At 56.1% G+C, this 20,165-nt stretch overlaps 2 protein-coding genes across 2 annotated transcripts in view; one reads left to right on the top strand and one right to left on the bottom strand.

The window, feature by feature from the left end:
* Window positions 1-687, bottom strand: part of LOC133360316 (follitropin subunit beta-like) — a 56,024-nt gene extending 55,337 nt beyond the window's left edge. Inside the window, exon 1 of the mRNA XM_061578963.1 lies at window positions 575-687. Within this exon, the coding sequence (XP_061434947.1) occupies window positions 575-687 (113 nt within the window). The remainder of the gene's footprint in view (window positions 1-574) is intronic.
* Window positions 1-19,675, top strand: part of LOC133360374 (sodium-coupled monocarboxylate transporter 1-like) — a 41,159-nt gene extending 21,484 nt beyond the window's left edge. Inside the window, exons 9-15 of the mRNA XM_061579072.1 lie at window positions 583-695; window positions 1,719-1,786; window positions 3,713-3,799; window positions 5,851-6,053; window positions 17,306-17,409; window positions 18,202-18,353; window positions 19,126-19,675. Of these exons, the coding sequence (XP_061435056.1) occupies window positions 583-695; window positions 1,719-1,786; window positions 3,713-3,799; window positions 5,851-6,053; window positions 17,306-17,409; window positions 18,202-18,353; window positions 19,126-19,254 (856 nt within the window). The 3' untranslated portion in view covers window positions 19,255-19,675. The remainder of the gene's footprint in view (window positions 1-582; window positions 696-1,718; window positions 1,787-3,712; window positions 3,800-5,850; window positions 6,054-17,305; window positions 17,410-18,201; window positions 18,354-19,125) is intronic.
* Window positions 19,676-20,165: the final 490 nt, after the last annotated feature.

The raw sequence follows: 20,165 nt of genomic DNA, 5'->3' as shown, positions 1-20,165 counted from the left end.
GACGGTTCCACCTGAAGACGGAAGCTTGTGTTGCCTCCGAAACGTCGTGATTTTTATTTTATTTTACTTTTATTAATTTTAATGTTTTACCTACCTGGTGACTTTACCGAAGAAACCTAAGAATATTATTGGTAAATATAAATAAAAAGTCCATCCCATGTGTGAGTGATTTTTTTAATATTTTAGGCAGAAAATTTTGATATTTTTCTGGGTTGGGACCCCCAGACCCCCTGGAAGATTTGGTCCCCCCCAATGTTGACACCATGGCTACGGCCTTGGCATCCCCCGTATCTTAGTAGACCTTGAGGGGGGGGGGGCAGGGGGGGGTAACGTGTCCTTGTCACTGCGGTGTTTGTCGGAGAGTGTGGCCCCGCACACGCGAGGTTGAGCTACGAGAACCGTGGCGATTCGTCGGATGATGACGACTACGACAACTACAACCTGCTTCATCAGGTGATAACCAGAAAGTTTGTCTTCGTGCCACCCCCCTACCCCCCCCACGTCCTACCCCCCCCCCCACGTGCCCCCCCACCCCCCCCCACGTGCCCCCCCCCACGTGCCCCCCCCCCCCCACGTGCTCAGCACGGTCTCCTCCAGCATCAACGCTCTGGCCGCCGTGACGGTGGAGGACCTCGTGAGGCCGTGCTGCCCGGGCCTCGACCCACGCACCCTCTCGCGCCTCTCCATGGCCGCCAGTACGTAAGGGGGGGGGGCGGGGGGGGCGGGGGGGCGGGGGGGGTGGGGGGCCCCCCCCTTTTTTGGTGCCTTCAGTTGTGCCAGGAGACGTCGTCGGGGTTTGCCCGCTGGGTCGCGCGGTGTCCCTTTAAAGCGCGCAACTCGCGGGGCCGGGGGTTTCGTCCTCGTTGGGACTCATCAGCGTAGACCGCTATCGTAACAGGGGCAGTGGTGAGACAAAGTGGCGACTGTGGGCCGGGTTTCATGCTCATTAGGAATCATCAGCGTAGACCGCTATCAGAACGGGGGCAGCGTTGAGACAAAGCGCGCAAATTGTGGGCCGGGTTTCATTCTCACTGGGACTCATCAGTGCAGACCGCCATCGTAACAGGGCAGTAGTGAGACAAAGTGGCGACTGTGGGCCGGGTTTCATTCTCACTGGGACTCATCAGTGTAGACCGCTATCGGAACAGAGCAGTAGTGAGACAAAGTGGCGACTTGTGGGCCGGGTTTCATCCTCACTGGGACTCATCAGTGTAGACCGCCATCAGAACTGGGGCAGTGGGTGAGACAAAGTGGCGACTTGTGGGCGGGTTTCATTCTCACTGGGACTCATCAGTGTAGATCGCCTTCGGAACAGGGCGTGAGAATTGTATTTTATTATGTTTTATTTTTATTATTTTATTATTTCCCTTCTACGTGACTTTACCGACACACCTGTTCTTCACCTGAGGACGGTTGCTTGCGTTTGTGGCCGAAACGTCGTGAGAATTGTATTTTATTATGTTTTATTTTTATTATTTTATTATTTCCCTTCTACGTGACTTTACCGAAAGAACCAAGGAAATGAGCACAGCTCCTTCGGGAACCGCTCAAGGCTGTTTTTCTCTTTAAAAAAAAATTTTGCACAACAACAACAACGACAACAACAACAAACAGCAGCAGAGGCAGATTGCCTCGCGCCACGTGGCGTGTCACGCGACACCTCGCTCCTGGTAACCCAACGCGCTCTGATTCCTCGCTCACCCCTCCCCTCCCCCCAGGCCTCCTCTACGGCGTTGTGTGCATCGCCATGGCGGTGTTGGCGTCTGTCATGGGCAGCCTCCTACAGGTGAGGGCAGCGTCGCACCACCCCCACCCCCCCAGGGGGCAGCGTCTCAGAGGGAGCGTCACGGGGCAGGGTCTCAGGTGCAGCGTCCAAGGAATTCTAGATTTGAAGCTTTCGTGACTGCAACGATTCATACTCTTCGGGTGTTTTCCGTAAAGTCACGTGGGTGAAAAAATTATGATAAAATAAAATTATAATAAATGAAAATAAATTTCGATGTAAAGCTTTCGTGACTGCAGGGAGTCATCTTCTTGGTTCTTTCGGTAAAGTCACGTAGAAGGGAAATCATAAAATAATAAAAAATAAAACATAATAAAATAATTCTCACGACGTTTCGGCCACAACGCAAGCAGCCGTCCTCAGGTGAAAACCAGACGCTGTCGCCTCGACAGACCTGGTTTTCACCTGAGGATGGCTGCTTGCGTTGTGGCCGAAACGTCGTGAGAATTATTTTATTATGTTTTATTTTATTATTTTATTACTTCCCTTCTACGTGACTTCGCCGAAAGAACCAAGAAGATGAAAATAAATTATGATAAAATAAAATAATAATAAATGAAAATAACTGAATTAAATCACGACGTTTCGGAGGCAACACAAGTCTCCGTCTTCAGGTGGGACCGTCACAGCCAAATTGACTGTATCTTGATTTAATTCAGTTATTTTCATTTATTCTTATTATTTTATTGTATTATTATTATTTTACCTACGTGACTTTACCGAAAAAACCTTAGAGCCAGCGTCCAAGGGGCAGCGTCTCAGGGCAGCGTCACATGGGCAGTGTCCCAGGGGGCAGCGTGACAGGGCAACGTCCCAGAGGGCAGCGTCCACATATATTCTGTAACAGGCTGTAGGGGCAAGTGCTGTTAGCGAGTAGCAGCACCTATGAAGGCTACCGGCGCTGTGGCACACGAGGGGGTGGGTGGCCAGCACCACGCCCGTCCGCCTTTGTCTCCCCAAGTGGCGATGATCTTTCCACACCGCAAACGAGGTACTCATTTGAGGCCGAGTCGACCTAGGGGAAGCTTTAGGAGCGGTTCAGATGATCGTCACTGGCGGTGTTGACGATGATGATGACGATGATGATGACGATGATGATTATGATGATGATGACAATGATGATGATGATGACGATGACGATGATGATTATGATGATGATGACGATGATGACGACGATGATGACGATGATGATGACGACGATGATGACGATGATGACGATGATGATTATGATGATGACGATGATGATTGACGATGATGATGATGACGATGATGATGACGATGATGATGATGACGATAATGACGATGATGACGATGATGATGATGACGATGATGACGATGATGACGATGATGATGACGACGATGATGACGATGATGACGACGATGATGATGATGATGATGACGATGATGATGACGACGACGATGATGACGATGACGATGATGATGACGACGATGATGACGATGATGACGATGATGACGACGATGATGACGATGATGATGATCATGATGACGATGATGATGACGACGATGATGACGACGCTGACGATGATGACGACGATGATGATGACGATGACGATGATGATCATGACGCTGACGACGATAATGATGACGATGATGACAATGATGATGACGATGATGACGATGATGACGCTGACGATGATGACGATGATGCTGCTGCCACGTTCGTATGATGCGCCCCCGTGACTGCGAGGTTCGAGACGAGGTCGAGGGGTAGAGGGGGGCGAGGGGGACAAGGGGGAGAGGGGGACAGGAGGTCGAGGGCGACGAGAGGGCGAGGGGGACGAGGGGGCGAGGGGTGCGAGGACGCGAGCCCTGACGAGGCACGGCCTGCCCCAGGTGTGAGCGCGGCCCCGGGCAGGTGAGGACACCCCACGTGACGCGCGTGTTTGCTTTCTGCGCCGATTGTTGCAGGCGGCGCTCAGCATATTCGGCATGATGGGGGGTCCCCTGCTGGGCCTCTACACGCTTGGAATGGTGTTCCCCTACGCCAACTCCAGCGTGAGTCCAAGTGTGTGCGCGTGTTTGTTTTGTCCTGCCACCAAAGAGAGCGTGGGATCGGAGGTTGAGATTTGATTTGGATTTTTCGCTCCTCTAATTCTGGTGACCCGAAGTCACTCTCGCGCACGAGACTCTTCTTGCGTTTGCTCTCATTCGGTTGAACAAGATCACCATCTCATTCGCTCACCATCTCACTCGCTCATTCGCTTACCCACTCACCCACCCATCTGACTCACCCACCGCTAATTCACTCACCCACCATCTCACGCATCCACCATCTCATTCACCCACTCATTCATGCACCCACCCACTCATTCGCTCATCCACCATCTCACTCACCCACTCATTCATGCACTCACACACCATCTGACTCACCCTCTCATTCACCCACTCATTCATGCACTCACCCAACATTTCATTCACCCACTCATTCATGCACTCACTCACCATGTGACTCGCGCACTCATTCACCCACTCATGCATGCACTCACCCATAATCTCATTCACCCACTCATTCATGCACTCACCCACCATCTGACTCACCCACTCATTCACCCACTCATTCATGCACTCACCCACCATCTCATTCACCCACTCATTCATGTACTCACCCATGATCTCATTCACCCACTCATTCACCCACTCACCCACCATCTGACTCACCCTCTCATTCACCCACTCATTCATGCACTCACCCAACATCTGACTCATCCTCTCATTCACCCACTCATTCATGCACTCACTCATCTCATTCACCCTCTCATTCACCCACTCATTCATGCACTCACCCACCATCTCATTTACCCACTCATGAATGCACTCACCCATCATCTCATTCACCCACTCATTCATGCATTCACCCATCATCGCATTCCTCCACTCATTTATGCACTCACCCACCATCTCATTCACCCACTCATTCATGCACTCACCCACCATCTGACTCACCCACTCATTCATGCACTCACCCACCATCTGACTCACCCACTCATTCACCCACTCATTTATGCACTCACCCACCATCTCATTCACCCACTCATTCATGCACTCACCCACCATCTGACTCACCCACTCATTCATGCACTCACCCACCATCTGACTCACCCACTCATTCACCCACTCATTCATGCATTCACCCACCATCTCGCTCCCCCAATCATTCGTGGATCCACACGTATTTATTAACTCCACGCAGCCAGTCGTTCTTGCAAGCGAGACTAGCCTGGCATTTTTGAGTTCGCACCTGAATACACAAAATGAAAACGTGAATCGTGAACCCGCCCCTGCTACTGCTACTCTCCCTACTGCTGCTCCTGCTGCTACTGCTCCTGTTCCTGCTGCTGCTACTGCTGCTGCTGCTACTGCTGCTACTGCTCCTGTTCCTGCTGCTGCTGCTCCTGCTGCTGCTGCTACTGTTCCTGCTGCTCTGCTGCTACTGCTGCTACTGCTGCTGCTACTACTGCTCCTGCTACTGCTGCTGCTCCTGCTACTGCTGCTGCTGCTCCTGCTACTGCTGCTGCTCCTGCTGCTGCTGCTCCTGCTGCTGCTGCTGCTACTACTGCTCCTGCTACTGCTGCTGCTCCTGCTACTGCTGCTGCTGCTCCTGCTACTGCTGCTGCTACTACTGCTCCTGCTACTGCTGCTGCTCCTGCTGCTGCTGCTCCTGCTGCTACTGCTACTGCTGCTACTGCTCCTGCTACTGCTGCTGCTCCTGCTACTGCTGCTACTGCTGCTGCTCCTGCTGCTGCTGCTACTGCTGCTGCTGCTACTGCTGCTACTGCTCCTGTTCCTGCTGCTGCTGCTCCTGCTGCTGCTGCTCCTGCTGCTGCTACTACTGCTCCTGCTGCTGCTGCTACTGCTGCTGCTGCTCCTGCTGCTGCTGCTGCTCCTGCTGCTGCTACTGCTGCTCCTGCTGCTCCTGCTGCTGCTGCTGCTGTTGCTCCTGCTGCTGCTGCTGCTGCTCCTGCTGCTGTTGCTCCTGCTGCTGCTACTATTGCTGCTGCTGCTACTGCTGCCTGCCTGCCGTGATTGTGCGCTCCGTTGGCTGTCAGGGCGCCCTCGTGGGTCTGGCTCTGGGCTTCGGCCTCTCGCTGTGGCTGGGGGTCGGGGCCCAGGTCTACCCGCCGCTGGCCCACAGGACGATGCCCCTCGCGCTCTCCACGGCGGGATGCCGCCTCCTGAACGCGACGATGAGCAACAGCAGCAGCAGCAGCGGCGCACACGACTCGTACTCCTCGCCTGCTGATCATGGCAGGCGAGTGGGCAGGCGCAGACAGCACCAGCTGGCAACGCCACTACTACACCATCAACACTACTACACCACTACAACAACACTACTACACCACTACTACTACACCACCAACACCACTACACCACCATCACTACCACTACACCACCACCACCACCCCCACTACACCACCACCAACACCACCACTACCAACACCACCACCACTACCACACCAACACCACCACCACCCCCCACCACCCCCACCACCACCCACCAACACCACCCACCCACCACCACCCCCTACCGCCACCCCTCACCACCACCCCCCCACCACCCCACCATCCACCACCACCACCCACCCACCACCACCACCCCTCACCACCACCCCCCACCAAACTCCACCACCACCCCCACCACCACCACCCCCCCACCACCACCACCCCCCCACCAGACACACACACACCCACGTCGTAGCTCGAGAGCTACCCACACTCTACCCCACCACCACCACGACCACCACGTGACCTGCCTGCCCTGTACCACCACGTGACCTGCCTGCCCTGTACCACCACGTGACCTGCCTGCCCTGTACCACCACGTGACCTGCCTGCCCTGTACCACCACGTGAGTGAGGGGGGGTGGGGATTGACAAACTTGAACCTTTGACTGGCGAGTCCATCAATAACAACCCCATAGGAACATCCATTCACCTTCACACACAAAGACAAAGATCCCCCGTGTAGCCTTAACACACTGCAGGGGCAGGTGCCGTTAGCGAGTAGCAGCAGCACCACCCTATGAAGGCCGGCACGGCACACGAGGTGGTGGGTGGTTCAGCACCACGCCCGGCCGCCTTTGTCTCCCTCCTGGCGATGTTTACTAGACACCGCAGCAGGTACTCATTCGAGTCTGAGTCGACCTAGAGGTGGCCCAGGGCCGCTTCGATTCCCGCTCACGGCCAACATCGCCGACGATTTATCCGAAGCGGTCGTGGGCCTCCCCTAGGTCGACTCGGTGATGTTGGCCGTGAGCGGGAATCGAACCGGTCCTGGGCCTCCTCTAGGTCGACTCGGCCTCAAACGAGTAGCTGGCGCGGTGTGTAGTAAACATCGCCGTTGGGGAGACAAAGGCGGCCTGGGTGGTGTTGACCACCTACCGGCCCACGTGTGCCGTGCCGGCTTTTATTAAGTGTTCACGAACGGCACTTGCCCCCTAACAGGCAGTTCAAAGGCTATACGGAGGATGTTTATCTTTGTTTTCTGTCAGCTCAGTGTCTCTAAATCACACTACGCGTGACCACATGGGTGGCTCGGCTTGCGATGGGGGGGTGGGGGACGACTTCTAAGCCACGCAGGAACCACCTCAGCACGGCCCCAACACAGCTCGGATGTGCCAGTGGAAAAACAAAGAGCGGGTTAGCTTCATCATGGGGCCTCCTTTGCCAGTACCAAAATATACTAATAGTAAAATAATGAATACATTATTATTTTATTACTTCAATTCTACGTGACTTTACCGAAAGAACCAAGAAGATGAATCCCCGCAGTCACGAAAGCTTTAAATCGAAAAATACTAATAGTATATGATGACGCCTTTTGGCGTCATCTGGTCGAACGCCATGTGAGACTAGGCTCTAAAGAAAGCTGTCTCTGGTGTGGACCAATCAGTTTCAAAGACAATACATAAATTATCAGAGTATTGTTTTTTGTTTGCATTTGACTGCAAGTATTGTGGTCAATGTAGACATGATTCCTTGCAAAAGGTGTCAGTTTTGTTGCCAGAAAAAAGGGGAAACCCCCTATTAGTATATTTTGGTACTGGCAAAGGAGGTCCTATGATGTAGCTGCTCACCCCGAGCTCTCATTACTCTGGTAGTGCGGTGTCTTAGAACTGTGTGCCTTTTGGCGTCATCTGGTCGAACACCATATGATACTAGGCTCTAAAGAAAGCTGTCTGGTGTGGACCAATCAGTTTCAAAGACAATGCATACATTATCAGAGTATTGTTTTTTGTTTGCATTTGACTGCAAGTATTGTGGTCAATGTGAGCATGATTCCTTGCAAAGGTGTCAGTTTTACACCATTGGAACCTCATTTGCCAGTAAAAAATATCATTATTGTTTTTTTACCCTTCTATCTGGCAACAAAACTGACACCTTTTTTACAAGGAGTCATGTTTGCATAGACCACAATACCTGCAGTCATAATGCAAAAAAAACATAACTCTGAAAATGTGCACTGTCCGTTGAAGTTGATTGGTCCAGAGCCTAGTCTCACATGGGTTGAACCAGATGACGCCAAAAGGTGCACTAGGCTCTAAGGAAAGCTGTCTCGGGTGTGGACCAATCAACTTCAATGACAGTGCATACATTATCAGAGTTATGTTTTTGTTTGCATTATGACTGCAGGTATTGTGGTCAACGCAAACATGACTCCTTGTAAAAAGGTGTCAGTTTTGTTGCCAGATAAAAGGGTAAAAAAACAATTATCATATTTTTACTGGCAAATGAGGTTCCAATGGTGTAAATGCTTAACCCCAAGCTCTCATACTCTGATGGTGCATTGTCTTTGAGTTGTGCGCCTTTTGGCGGCATCTGGTCCAACATCATGTGAGACTAGGCTATAAGGAAAGCTGTCTCGGGTGTGGACCAATCAACTTCAAGGACAGTGCATATCATTATCAGAGTTATGTTTTTTTCTTCTTGGTTCTTTCGGTAAAGTCACGTAGAAGGGAAGTAATAAAATAATAAAAAAATAAAACATAATAAAACAATTCTCACGACGTTTCGGCCACAACGCAAGCAGCCGTCCTCAGGTGAAAACCAGGTCCACCTGAGGACGGCTGCTTGCGTTGTGGCCGAAACGTCGTGAGAATTGTTTTATTATGTTTTATTTTTTTATTATTTTATTACTTCCCTTCTACGTGACTTTACCGAAAGAACCAAGAAGATGAATCCCTGCAGTCACGAAAGCTTTAAATCGAAAGTTATGTTTTTGTTTGCATTATGACTGCAGGTATTGCGGTCTATGCAAACATGACTCCTTGTAAAAAAAGGTGTCAAATTTGTAGCCAGATAGAAGGGTAAAAAAACAATTATCACGGTGTCAGTTTTGTTGCCAGAAAAAAGGAGAAAAAAACCCCTATTAGTATATTTAGCGGGTTCGCTGTTACCGCTGAGATCCGCATTGTTCGGATTCGGATTCAGTGCGGATCCTTTGAGGGTGCTGAGTTGAGGGCCTTAGCCTCCGGTCACCACTGCCTACCTCAGTGGCCATCGTAACCGTCACTGGAGGTGCCCTAGACCAGAGCACACATCGTTAACACATCGCAAGGGGCTGGCAGACTGATGCACAGGGCCAGCTGCCACTGGGGGTCTCCTAGGCTGGGTCTACACAGCGGCAGCGATCATCGGCAAAGTGTCACTCGTCTGACTGGTTTCTCACCTGCTTGAACAAATCCACCTTTGATGAGGAAGGGTACAGCTCAGAGTTCGCAACCGGGTACCCGATACCCGTACCCTACCCGAGAACCGGCTATCCGTACCCGGCCGGGTACGGGTACGGGTAGCCGTTTGCGACCCTGGTGCGGCCGGGTACGGGTAGGCCGTGAGTCACTGGTGAGTAACCATTTGTCACTCATTTCGGGTAGGGAACGGGTACCCGTACCCGGCCATTTGCGACCCTGGTGCGGCCGGGTACGGGTACGGGTAAGGAATCAAAACCCGTTTGCGACCTCGGGTACAGCTACTTGGAGGTTGGGACCATGATGAGGAGATGAGACACGTGATGTGGAGGGTGGTGGAGGTAGTGATGGGTGGGACACGTGGTGTGGAGGGTGGAGGAGGTGATGGGTGGGACACGTGGTGTGGAGGGTGGAGGAGGTGGTGATGGGTGGGACACGTGGTGTGAGGGTGAAGGAGGTGGTGATGGGTGGGACACGTGGTGTGCAGGGTGGAGGAGGTAGTGATGGGTGGGACACGTGGTGTGAGGGTGGAGGAGGTGGTGATGGGTGGGACACGTGGTGTGGAGGGTGGAGGAGGTGGTGATGGGTGGGACACGTGGTGTGGAGGGTGGTGGAGGTGGTGATGGGTGGGACACGTGGTGTGCAGGGTGGAGGAGGTGGTGATGGGTGGGACACGTGGTGTGAGGGTGGAGGAGGTGGTGATGGGTGGGACACGTGGTGTACAGGGTGGAGGAGGTGGTGATGGGTGGGACACGTGGTGTGGAGGGTGGTGGAGGTGGTGATGGGTGGGACACGTGGTGTTCAGGGTGGAGGAGGTGGTGATGGGTGGGACACGTGGTGTGGAGGGTGGTGGAGGTGGTGATGGGTGGGACACGTGGTGTGCAGGGTGCAGGAGGTGGTGATGGGTGGGACACGTGGTGTGAGGGTGGAGGAGGTGGTGATGGGTGGGACGCGTGGTGTACAGGGTGGAGGAGGTGGTGATGGGTGGGACACGTGGTGTGCAGGGTGGAGGAGGTGGTGATGGGTGGGATGCGTGGTGTGCAGGGTGGTGAAGGAGGTGGTGATGGGTGGGACACGTGGTGTGGAGGGTGGAGGAGGTGGTGGTGGGTGGGACACGTGGTGTGGAGGGTGGAGGAGGTGGTGGTGGGTGGGACACGTGGTGTGAGGGTGGTGGAGATGGTGATGGGTGGGACACGTGGTGTGCAGGGTGGTGGAGGAGGTGGTGATGGGTGGGACACGTGGTGTGCAGGGTGGAGGAGGAGGTGGTGATGGGTGGGACACGTGGTGTGAGGGTGGAGGAGGTGGTGATGGGTGGGACGCGTGGTGTACAGGGTGGAGGAGGTGGTGATGGGTGGGATGCGTGGTGTGCAGGGTGGTGAAGGAGGTGGTGATGGGTGGGACACTTGGTGTGGAGGGTGGAGGAGGTGGTGGTGGGTGGGACACGTGGTGTGCAGGGTGGAGGAGGTGGTGATGGGTGGGACACGTGGTGTGCAGGGTGGAGGAGGTGGTGATGGGTGGGATGCGTGGTGTGCAGGGTGGTGAAGGAGGTGGTGATGGGTGGGACACGTGGTGTGGAGGGTGGAGGAGGTGGTGGTGGGTGGGACACGTGGTGTGAGGGTGGTGGAGGTGGTGATGGGTGGGACACGTGGTGTGCAGGGTGGTGGAGGAGGTGGTGATGGGTGGGACACGTGGTGTGCAGGGTGGAGGAGGTGGTGATGGGTGGGACACGTGGTGTGGAGGGTGGAGGAGGTGGTGGTGGGGGGGACACGTGGTGTGGAGGGTGGAGGAGGTGGTGGTGGGTGGGACGCGTGGTGTGCAGGGTGGAGGAGGTGGTGATGGGTGGGACGCGTGGTGTGCAGGGTGGAGGAGGAGGTGATGGGTGGGACACGTGGTGTGCAGGGTACAGGAGGAGGTGGTGATGGGTGGGACACGTGGTGTGGAGGGTGGAGGAGGTGGTGATGGGTGGGACACGTGGTGTGCAGGGTGGAGGAGGAGGTGATGGGTGGGACACGTGGTGTGGAGGGTGGAGGAGGTGATGGGTGGGACACGTGGTGTGGAGGGTGGAGGAGGTGGTGATGGGTGGGACACGTGGTGTGAGGGTGGAGGAGGTGGTGATGGGTGGGACACGTGGTGTGGAGGGTGGAGGAGGTAGTGATGGGTGGGACACGTGGTGTGAGGGTGGAGGAGGTGGTGATGGGTGGGACACGTGGTGTGGAGGGTGGAGGAGGTGGTGATGGGTGGGACACGTGGTGTGGAGGGTGGTGGAGGTGGTGATGGGTGGGACACGTGGTGTGCAGGGTGGAGGAGGTGGTGATGGGTGGGACACGTGGTGTGAGGGTGGAGGAGGTGGTGATGGGTGGGACACGTGGTGTACAGGGTGGAGGAGGTGGTGATGGGTGGGACACGTGGTGTGGAGGGTGGTAGAGGTGGTGATGGGTGGGACACGTGGTGTACAGGGTGGAGGAGGTGGTGATGGGTGGGACACGTGGTGTGGAGGGTGGTGGAGGTGGTGATGGGTGGGACACGTGGTGTGCAGGGTGCAGGAGGTGGTGATGGGTGGGACACGTGGTGTGCAGGGTGGAGGAGGTGGTGATGGGTGGGACGCGTGGTGTACAGGGTGGAGGAGGTGGTGATGGGTGGGACACGTGGTGTGCAGGGTGGAGGAGGTGGTGATGGGTGGGATGCGTGGTGTGCAGGGTGGTGAAGGAGGTGGTGATGGGTGGGACACGTGGTGTGGAGGGTGGAGGAGGTGGTGGTGGGTGGGACACGTGGTGTGGAGGGTGGAGGAGGTGGTGGTGGGTGGGACACGTGGTGTGAGGGTGGTGGAGATGGTGATGGGTGGGACACGTGGTGTGCAGGGTGGTGGAGGAGGTGGTGATGGGTGGGACACGTGGTGTGCAGGGTAGAGGAGGAGGTGGTGATGGGTGGGACACGTGGTGTGAGGGTGGAGGAGGTGGTGATGGGTGGGACGCGTGGTGTACAGGGTGGAGGAGGTGGTGATGGGTGGGATGCGTGGTGTGCAGGGTGGTGAAGGAGGTGGTGATGGGTGGGACACGTGGTGTGGAGGGTGGAGGAGGTGGTGGTGGGTGGGACACGTGGTGTGCAGGGTGGAGGAGGTGGTGATGGGTGGGACACGTGGTGTGCAGGGTGGAGGAGGTGGTGATGGGTGGGATGCGTGGTGTGCAGGGTGGTGAAGGAGGTGGTGATGGGTGGGACACGTGGTGTGGAGGGTGGAGGAGGTGGTGGTGGGTGGGACACGTGGTGTGAGGGTGGTGGAGGTGGTGATGGGTGGGACACGTGGTGTGCAGGGTGGTGGAGGAGGTGGTGATGGGTGGGACACGTGGTGTGCAGGGTGGAGGAGGTGGTGATGGGTGGGACACGTGGTGTGGAGGGTGGAGGAGGTGGTGGTGGGTGGGACACGTGGTGTGGAGGGTGGAGGAGGTGGTGGTGGGTGGGACGCGTGGTGTACAGGGTGGAGGAGGTGGTGATGGGTGGGACGCGTGGTGTGCAGGGTGGAGGAGGAGGTGATGGGTGGGACACGTGGTGTGCAGGGTGGAGGAGGAGGTGGTGATGGGTGGGACGCGTGGTGTGGAGGGTGGAGGAGGTGGTGATGGGTGGGACACGTGGTGTGCAGGGTGGAGGAGGAGGTGATGGGTGGGACACGTGGTGTACAGGGTGGTGGAGGTGGTGATGGGTGGGACACGTGGTGTGCAGGGTAGAGGAGGAGGTGGTGATGGGTGGGACGCGTGGTGTGCAGGGTGGTGGAGGTGGTGATGGGTGGGACACGTGGTGTGCAGGGTGGTGGAGGTGGTGATGGGTGGGACACGTGGTGTGCAGGGTGGAGGAGGTGGTGATGGGTGGGACACGTGGTGTGCAGGGTGCAGGAGGAGGTGATGGGTGGGACACGTGGTGTGGAGGGTGGAGGAGGTGGTGATGGGTGGGACGCGTGGTGTGCAGGGTGGAGGAGGAGGTGGTGGGTGGGACACGTGGTGTAGAGGGTGGAGGAGGTGGTGATGGGTGGGACACGTGGTGTGGAGGGTGGAGGAGGTGGTGATGGGTGGGACACGTGGTGTGCAGGGTGGTGGAGGAGGTGGTGATGGGTGGGACACGTGGTGTGGAGGGTGGAGGAGGTGGTGATGGGTGGGACACGTGGTGTGGAGGGTGGAGGAGGTGGTGATGGGTGGGACACGTGGTGTGAGGGTGGTGGAGGTGGTGATGGGTGGGACACGTGGTGTGCAGGGTAGAGGAGGAGATGGTGATGGGTGGGACACGTGGTGTGGAGGGTGGAGGAGGTGGTGATGGGTGGGACGCGTGGTGTGGAAGGTGAAGGAGGTGGTGGTGGGTGGGACACGTGGTGTGCAGGGTGGAGGAGGTGGTGATGGGTGGGACACGTGGTGTGAGGGTGGAGGAGGTAGTGATGGGTGGGACACGTGGTGTGGAGGGTGGAGGAGGTGATGGGTGGGACACGTGGTGTGCATGGTGGAGGAGGTGGTGATGGGTGGGACACGTGGTGTGCAGGGTGGAGGAGGAGGTGGTGATGGGTGGGACGCGTGGTGTGGAGGGTGGAGGAGGTGGTGATGGGTGGGACACGTGGTGTGCAGGGTAGAGGAGGAGGTGGTGATGGGTGGGACGCGTGGTGTGGAGGGTGGAGGAGGTGGTGATGGGTGGGACACGTGGTGTGCAGGGTGGAGGAGGAGGTGATGGGTGGGACACGTGGTGTGCAGGGTGGAGGAGGTGGTGATGGGTGGGACGCGTGGTGTGCAGCGTGGAGGAGGTGGGGATGGGTGGGACACGTGGTGTACAGGGTGGAGGAGGTGGTAATGGGTGGGACACGTGGTGTACAGGGTGGAGGAGGTGGTAGTGATGGGTGGGACGCGTGGTGTGGAGGGTGGAGGTAGTGATGGGTGGGACACGTGGTGTTAAGGTGGAGGAGGTGGTGATGGGTGGGACGCGTGGTGTGGAGGGTGGAGTAGGTGGTAGTGATGGGTGGGACACGTGGTGTGGAGGGTGGAGGTAGTGATGGGTGGGACACGTGGTGTGGAGGGTGGAGGAGGTGGTGATGGGTGGGACGCGTGGTGTGCAGGGTGGAGGAGGTGGTGATGGGTGGGACGCGTGGTGTGTAGGGTGGAGGAGGTGGTGATGGGTGGGACGAGTGGTGTGCAGGGTGGAGGAGGAGGTAGTGATGGGTGGGACACGTGGTGTGGAGGGTGGAGGTAGTAGTGATGGGTGGGACACGTGGTGTGGAGGGTGGAGGTGGTAGTGATGGGTGGGACGCGTGGTGTGCAGGGTGGAGGAGGGGGTGATGGGTGGGACGAGTGGTGTGGAGGATGGAGGAGGTGGTGGTGATGGGTGGGACGTGTAGTGTGGAGGATGGAGGAGGTGGAGGTGATGGGTGGGACACGTGGTGTGGAGGGTGGAGGAGGTGGTGATGGGTGGGACGAGTGGTGTGAGGGTGGAGGAGGTAGTGATGGGTGGGACGAGTGGTGTGTAGGGTGGAGGAGCTGGTGATGGGTGGGACGAGTGGTGTGCATGGTGTAGGAGGAGGTGGTGATGGGTGGGACGCGTGGTGTGAGGGTGGAGGAGGTAGTGATGGGTGGGACGAGTGGTGTGTAGGGTGGAGGAGCTGGTGATGGGTGGGACGAGTGGTGTGCAGGGTGTAGGAGGAGGTGTTGATGGGTGGGACACGTGGTGTGGAAGGTGGAGAAGGAGGTGATGGGTGGGACACGTGGTGTAGAGGGTAGAGGAGGAGGTAGTGATGGGTGGGACGCGTGGTGTGAGGGTGGAGGAGGTCGTGATGGGTGGGACGAGTGGTGTGCAGGGTGGTGGAGGTGATGATGGGTGGGACAATTGGTGTGAGGGTGGAAGAAGAGGTGATGGGTGGGACGCGTGGTGTAGAGGGTGGAGGAGGTCACCGTGAAGGACATGGCGTGACACCCAGAGGTTGGATACCAATGGGGGTAGTAGGTGGGGGGGGGGGGGGGGAGGGAACACGCCGGGCTCGAGATTGGGGACAAAACCTCGATCGGCTTTTACGATCAACGTCTACGGCCCCGCTCGGGCCAATGTCGGCATGCGCGTTTATGCAACCGCAGTAAAAAATCCAAATAAACACACGGCTGGGCAATATTTGGGGTTTACGGCTCTGCAAATAGAAAGACCTTGACGGGACTACCACCACGACTACTACCCCCGGTCGTCTGACTGTAAGATCTGAGCCGCGTCGATTGGTTGACCCGTTGAATCCCCACCACCCAACCCACCCAACCCACCTTGGGTTGAGGACAAGCCGTAAAGTGACCCGTTCTAAAAGGCGATCGGCTGTCGGCGGCTCAACTTGTAATCACGGCGTGCCCATCGCGGCTACCGTTCACTCGGCTCTGCGAGGACACGTGTCGTCTCGTGCAACCCACGGACTCACTCGTCCGCTCACCCAACCGATCACAGACTCACTCGTCTGCTCACCCACCCGATCACGGACTCACTCGTCCGCTCACCCAACCGATCACAGACTCACTCGTCTGCTCACCCACCCGATCACGGACTCACTATTTTCTAGAAGGTATCGCTGATTCCCCGGCCGCTCGCTCCCTGTAATTGGGGGGGTGAGGATGTGGGGGGGGGGTCGGCACGTGGTTCCGCGCTCACAGACAACAAACTGACCACAAAAAGTCGTCGGTGATGACGAGGATGATGATGACGATGATGATGACGATGATGACGACGATGAAGACGACGATGATGACGATGATGACGACGACGATGAAGACGACGATGATGACGACGATGATGACGATGACGACGATGATGACGACGACGATGATGATGACGACGATGATGATGACGATGATGACGACGACAATGATGATGACAACGATGACGACGATGACGACGGCGATGACAACGATGATGACGACGATGATGACAACGATGACGACGATGACGACGGCGATGACAACGATGATGACGACGATGATGACAACGATGACGACGATGATGACGACGATGATGACGACGACGACGATGACGATGATGACGACGATGATGACGACGACGATGACGACGATGACAATGATGACAACGACGATGATGACGACGACGATGACGATGATGACAACGACGATGATGATGATGACAATGATGACAACGACGATGATGACGACGACGATGACGATGATGACGACGATGATGACGACGACGATGACGACGATGATGACGACGATGATGACGACGATGACGACGATGACGACGATGATGACGACGACGATGACGACGATGACGACGATGATGACGATGATGATGACGATGATGACGACGACGATGACGACGATGACGACGATGACGACGATGATGACGACGACGATGACGACGATGACGACGATGATGACGATGATGACAACGACGATGATGACGACGATGATGACGATGATGATGACGATGATGATGACGACGATGACGACGATGACGACGATGATGACAACGATGATGATGACGACGACGATGACGACGACGATGACGATGATGACGACAATGACGACAACGATGATGATGACGACGATGACGACGACGATGACGACAACGACGACGATGACGACGATGATGACGACGATGACGACGACGACGATGACGATGATGATGACGATGACGATGATGACAACGATGACGACGGTGACGACGACGATGACGACAACGATGACGATGATGATGATGATGACGATGATGATGACAATGACGACGACGACGATGATGACAACGACGACGATGACGACGATGATTGCGCGTGTGACCACCCCCGCCCCCCTCTACCTTGACCCCGCCAGGCCCGCTCTGGCTGACACGTGGTACTCGCTCTCCTACCTCTACTTCAGCGCTGTGGGGACCGTGGCGGTCGTCGCGCTCGGCCTTCTGGGAAGCTTCCTCTTCGGTCAGAACTACACGCTGCTGTTGCCTAGCGACGCTGTTGTTGCCTAGCGACGCTGTTGTTGCCTCTAGCGACGCTGTTGTTCTAGCGACGCTGTTGTTGCCTAGCGACGCTGTTGTTGCCTCTAGCGACGCTGTTGTTGCCTCTAGTGACGCTGTTGTTGCCTCTAGTGACGCTGTTGTTGCCTAGCGACGCTGTTGTTGCCTCTAGTGACGCTGTTGTTGCCTAGCGACGCTGTTGTTGCCTCTAGTGACGCTGTTGTTGCCTCTAGTGATGCTGTTGTTGCCTAGTGACGCTGTTGTTGCCTCTAGTGACGCTGTTGTTGCCTAGCGACGCTGTTGTTGCCTCTAGCGACGCTGTTGTTGCCTCTAGTGACGCTGTTGTTGACTAGCGATGCTGTTGTTGCCTCTAGTGATGCTGTTGTTGCCTAGCGACGCTGTTGTTGCCTAGCGATGCTGTTGTTGCCTAGTGACGCTGTTGTTGCCTCTAGTGATGCTGTTGTTGCCTAGCGACGCTGTTGTTGCCTAGCGACGCTGTTGTTGCCTAGTGACGCTGCTGTTGCCTAGCGATGCTGTTGTTGCCTCTCGTGATGCTGTTGTTGCCTAGCGACGCTGTTGTTGCCTAGCGATGCTGTTGTTGCCGAGTGATGCTGTTGTTGCCTCTAGTGACGCTGTTGTTGCCTCTAGTGACGCTGTTGTTGCCTAGCCACGCTGCCCCCACCCACTCACTCCACTTGCTGCCCTCACCCACTCACTCCACGCTGCCCCCTCCACTCTCTCCACTTGCTGCCCCCAGCGGGACGAGAGAAGGGTGTTGCACGCGACCCGACGCTCTTCGTGTGGGCGAGCGACTCGTCGTGCGGCCGGGCCTGCCCCCTGCTGCCCTTCTCGTCGGGCAGCAACGGCGGCAAGGAGGAGGGGGAGGACGCTGCCACCCACAGGCTGGAGGTGACCCCACATCGCTCGCAAGCAGAGTCGTCATTGACGTCTGTTGTTGTTGGTGGTGTTGTTGTTGATGTTGTTGTTGGTGTTGTTGTTGGTGGTGTTGGTGTTGTTGGTGTTTGTTGGTGTTGGTGTTGGTGTTGTTGGTGTTTTTGGTGTTTGTTGGTGTTGGTGTTGTTGGTGTTGTTGTTGTTGTTGTTGGTGTTGTTGGTGTTGTTGGTGTTGTGTTGTTGGTGTTGTTGGTGTTGTTATTGTTGCTGTTGGTGTTGTTGTTGTTGGTGTTGTTGGTGTTGGTGTTGTTGTTGTTGTTGGTGTTTCTGTTGCTGCTGCTGTTGTTGCTGTTGGTGTTGTTGGTGTTGTTGTTGTTGTTGCTGTTGTTGTTGTTGCTGTTGGTGTTGTTGCTGTTGTTGGTGGTGTTGTTGTTGTTGCTGTTGTTGGTGTTGTTGGTGTTGTTGTTGCTGTTGTTGTTGTTGCTGTTGTTGCTGTTGTTGTTGTTGCTGTTGGTGTTGCTGTTGGTATTGCTGTTGTTGTTGCTGTTGTTGTTGTTGCTGTTTTTGGTTGTTGCTGTTGTTTTTGTTATAGTTGTTGCTGTTGGTTTTCCTGTTGTTGTTGCTGTTGCAGTTATTGTAGTGAAGTTGGTGGTGGAGTGGGTGGAGTAGGCGGTGGTGTGGCTAGAGTTATCGAAGGTGGTGGGCAGGTCGCAATACAGCGTCCATAACAGCATTGAAACATTCACCCATGGCGTCACCTCTCTGCCTCGCTCTCCGCGTGTCTGCAGGTCGCTGCTGCTGCTGCCACCGCTGGCTGGGATGGATCTCTGGCCGGGATGGAGAACGGCAGCTACGTGGCGGACAAAGTGGGCCAAGGCGACCCCACGCCACTCCCGAGCAAGAGCACGCGCCTCTGACGCGCCTGTGACGTGGCCTGTGACGTAGCCTCTGACGTACTCTGTGACGTAGCCTCTGACGCGCCTCTGACGCGCCTGTGACGTAGTCTGTGACGTAGTCTGTGACGTAGTCTGTGACGTAGTCTGTGACGTGGCCTCTGACGCGCCTCTGACGCGCCTCTGACGCGCCTCTGACGCGCCTGTGACGTAGTCTGTGACGTAGCCTGTGACGTAGCCTCTGACGCGCCTCTGACGCGCCTCTGACGCGCCTGTGATGTAGCCTGTGACGTATTCTGTGACGTAGCCTGTGACGTGGCCTGTGACGCGCCGGGGGCCCAAGGGGGGTGCGGATTCGCCCATCGGATTTTTCAATTTTTGTGACATTCGCAAGACGTCGTGTTACCGCCGGTGACGGCGGTAATAAACCACCCATTGGAACGCCGCTGGATTTCCGTGGTTGATATGTCGCGATGGGGGGCGGTGGTGGGAGGCGGTAGGGGGGGGGTGGTGGGGGGGGCGGTGGTGTTGGGGGGGGCATGTGCCGAGCTGGCGTCATGCAGCAGCTTCCGCACCACGTGCGGCATCGTCGTCATTGTCGTCATCATCGTCATCGTCGTCGTCATCATCGTCGTCGTCATTATCCTCATCGTCGTCGTCATTATCGTCATCATCGTCATCGTCGTCGTCATCATCGTCATCGTCGTTGTCATCGTCGTCGTCATCGTCATCATTGTCGTCATCGTCATCATTGTCGTCGTCGTCATCGTCATCATCGTCGTCGTCGTCATCGTCGTGAAACTAGCTATCAAAAAAGCCAAAAATTACTTCGCAATTGGCCCGGATGGAATAGCTACATCCCATCTCAAACACCTCGGCCCGCTTGGCATGAAGTTTCTCGCCTCCACCATCAACGCCTCACTCCCAATGCAACC

This window comes from Lethenteron reissneri, chromosome 68, assembly GCF_015708825.2.
Source record: "Lethenteron reissneri isolate LAM-NWPU_2019-01 chromosome 68, ASM1570882v1, whole genome shotgun sequence".
NCBI lineage: Eukaryota > Metazoa > Chordata > Hyperoartia > Petromyzontiformes > Petromyzontidae > Lethenteron > Lethenteron reissneri.
The sequence above is the reverse complement of the archived record's forward strand: the minus strand, read 5'-3'. Positions and strand labels throughout refer to the sequence as shown.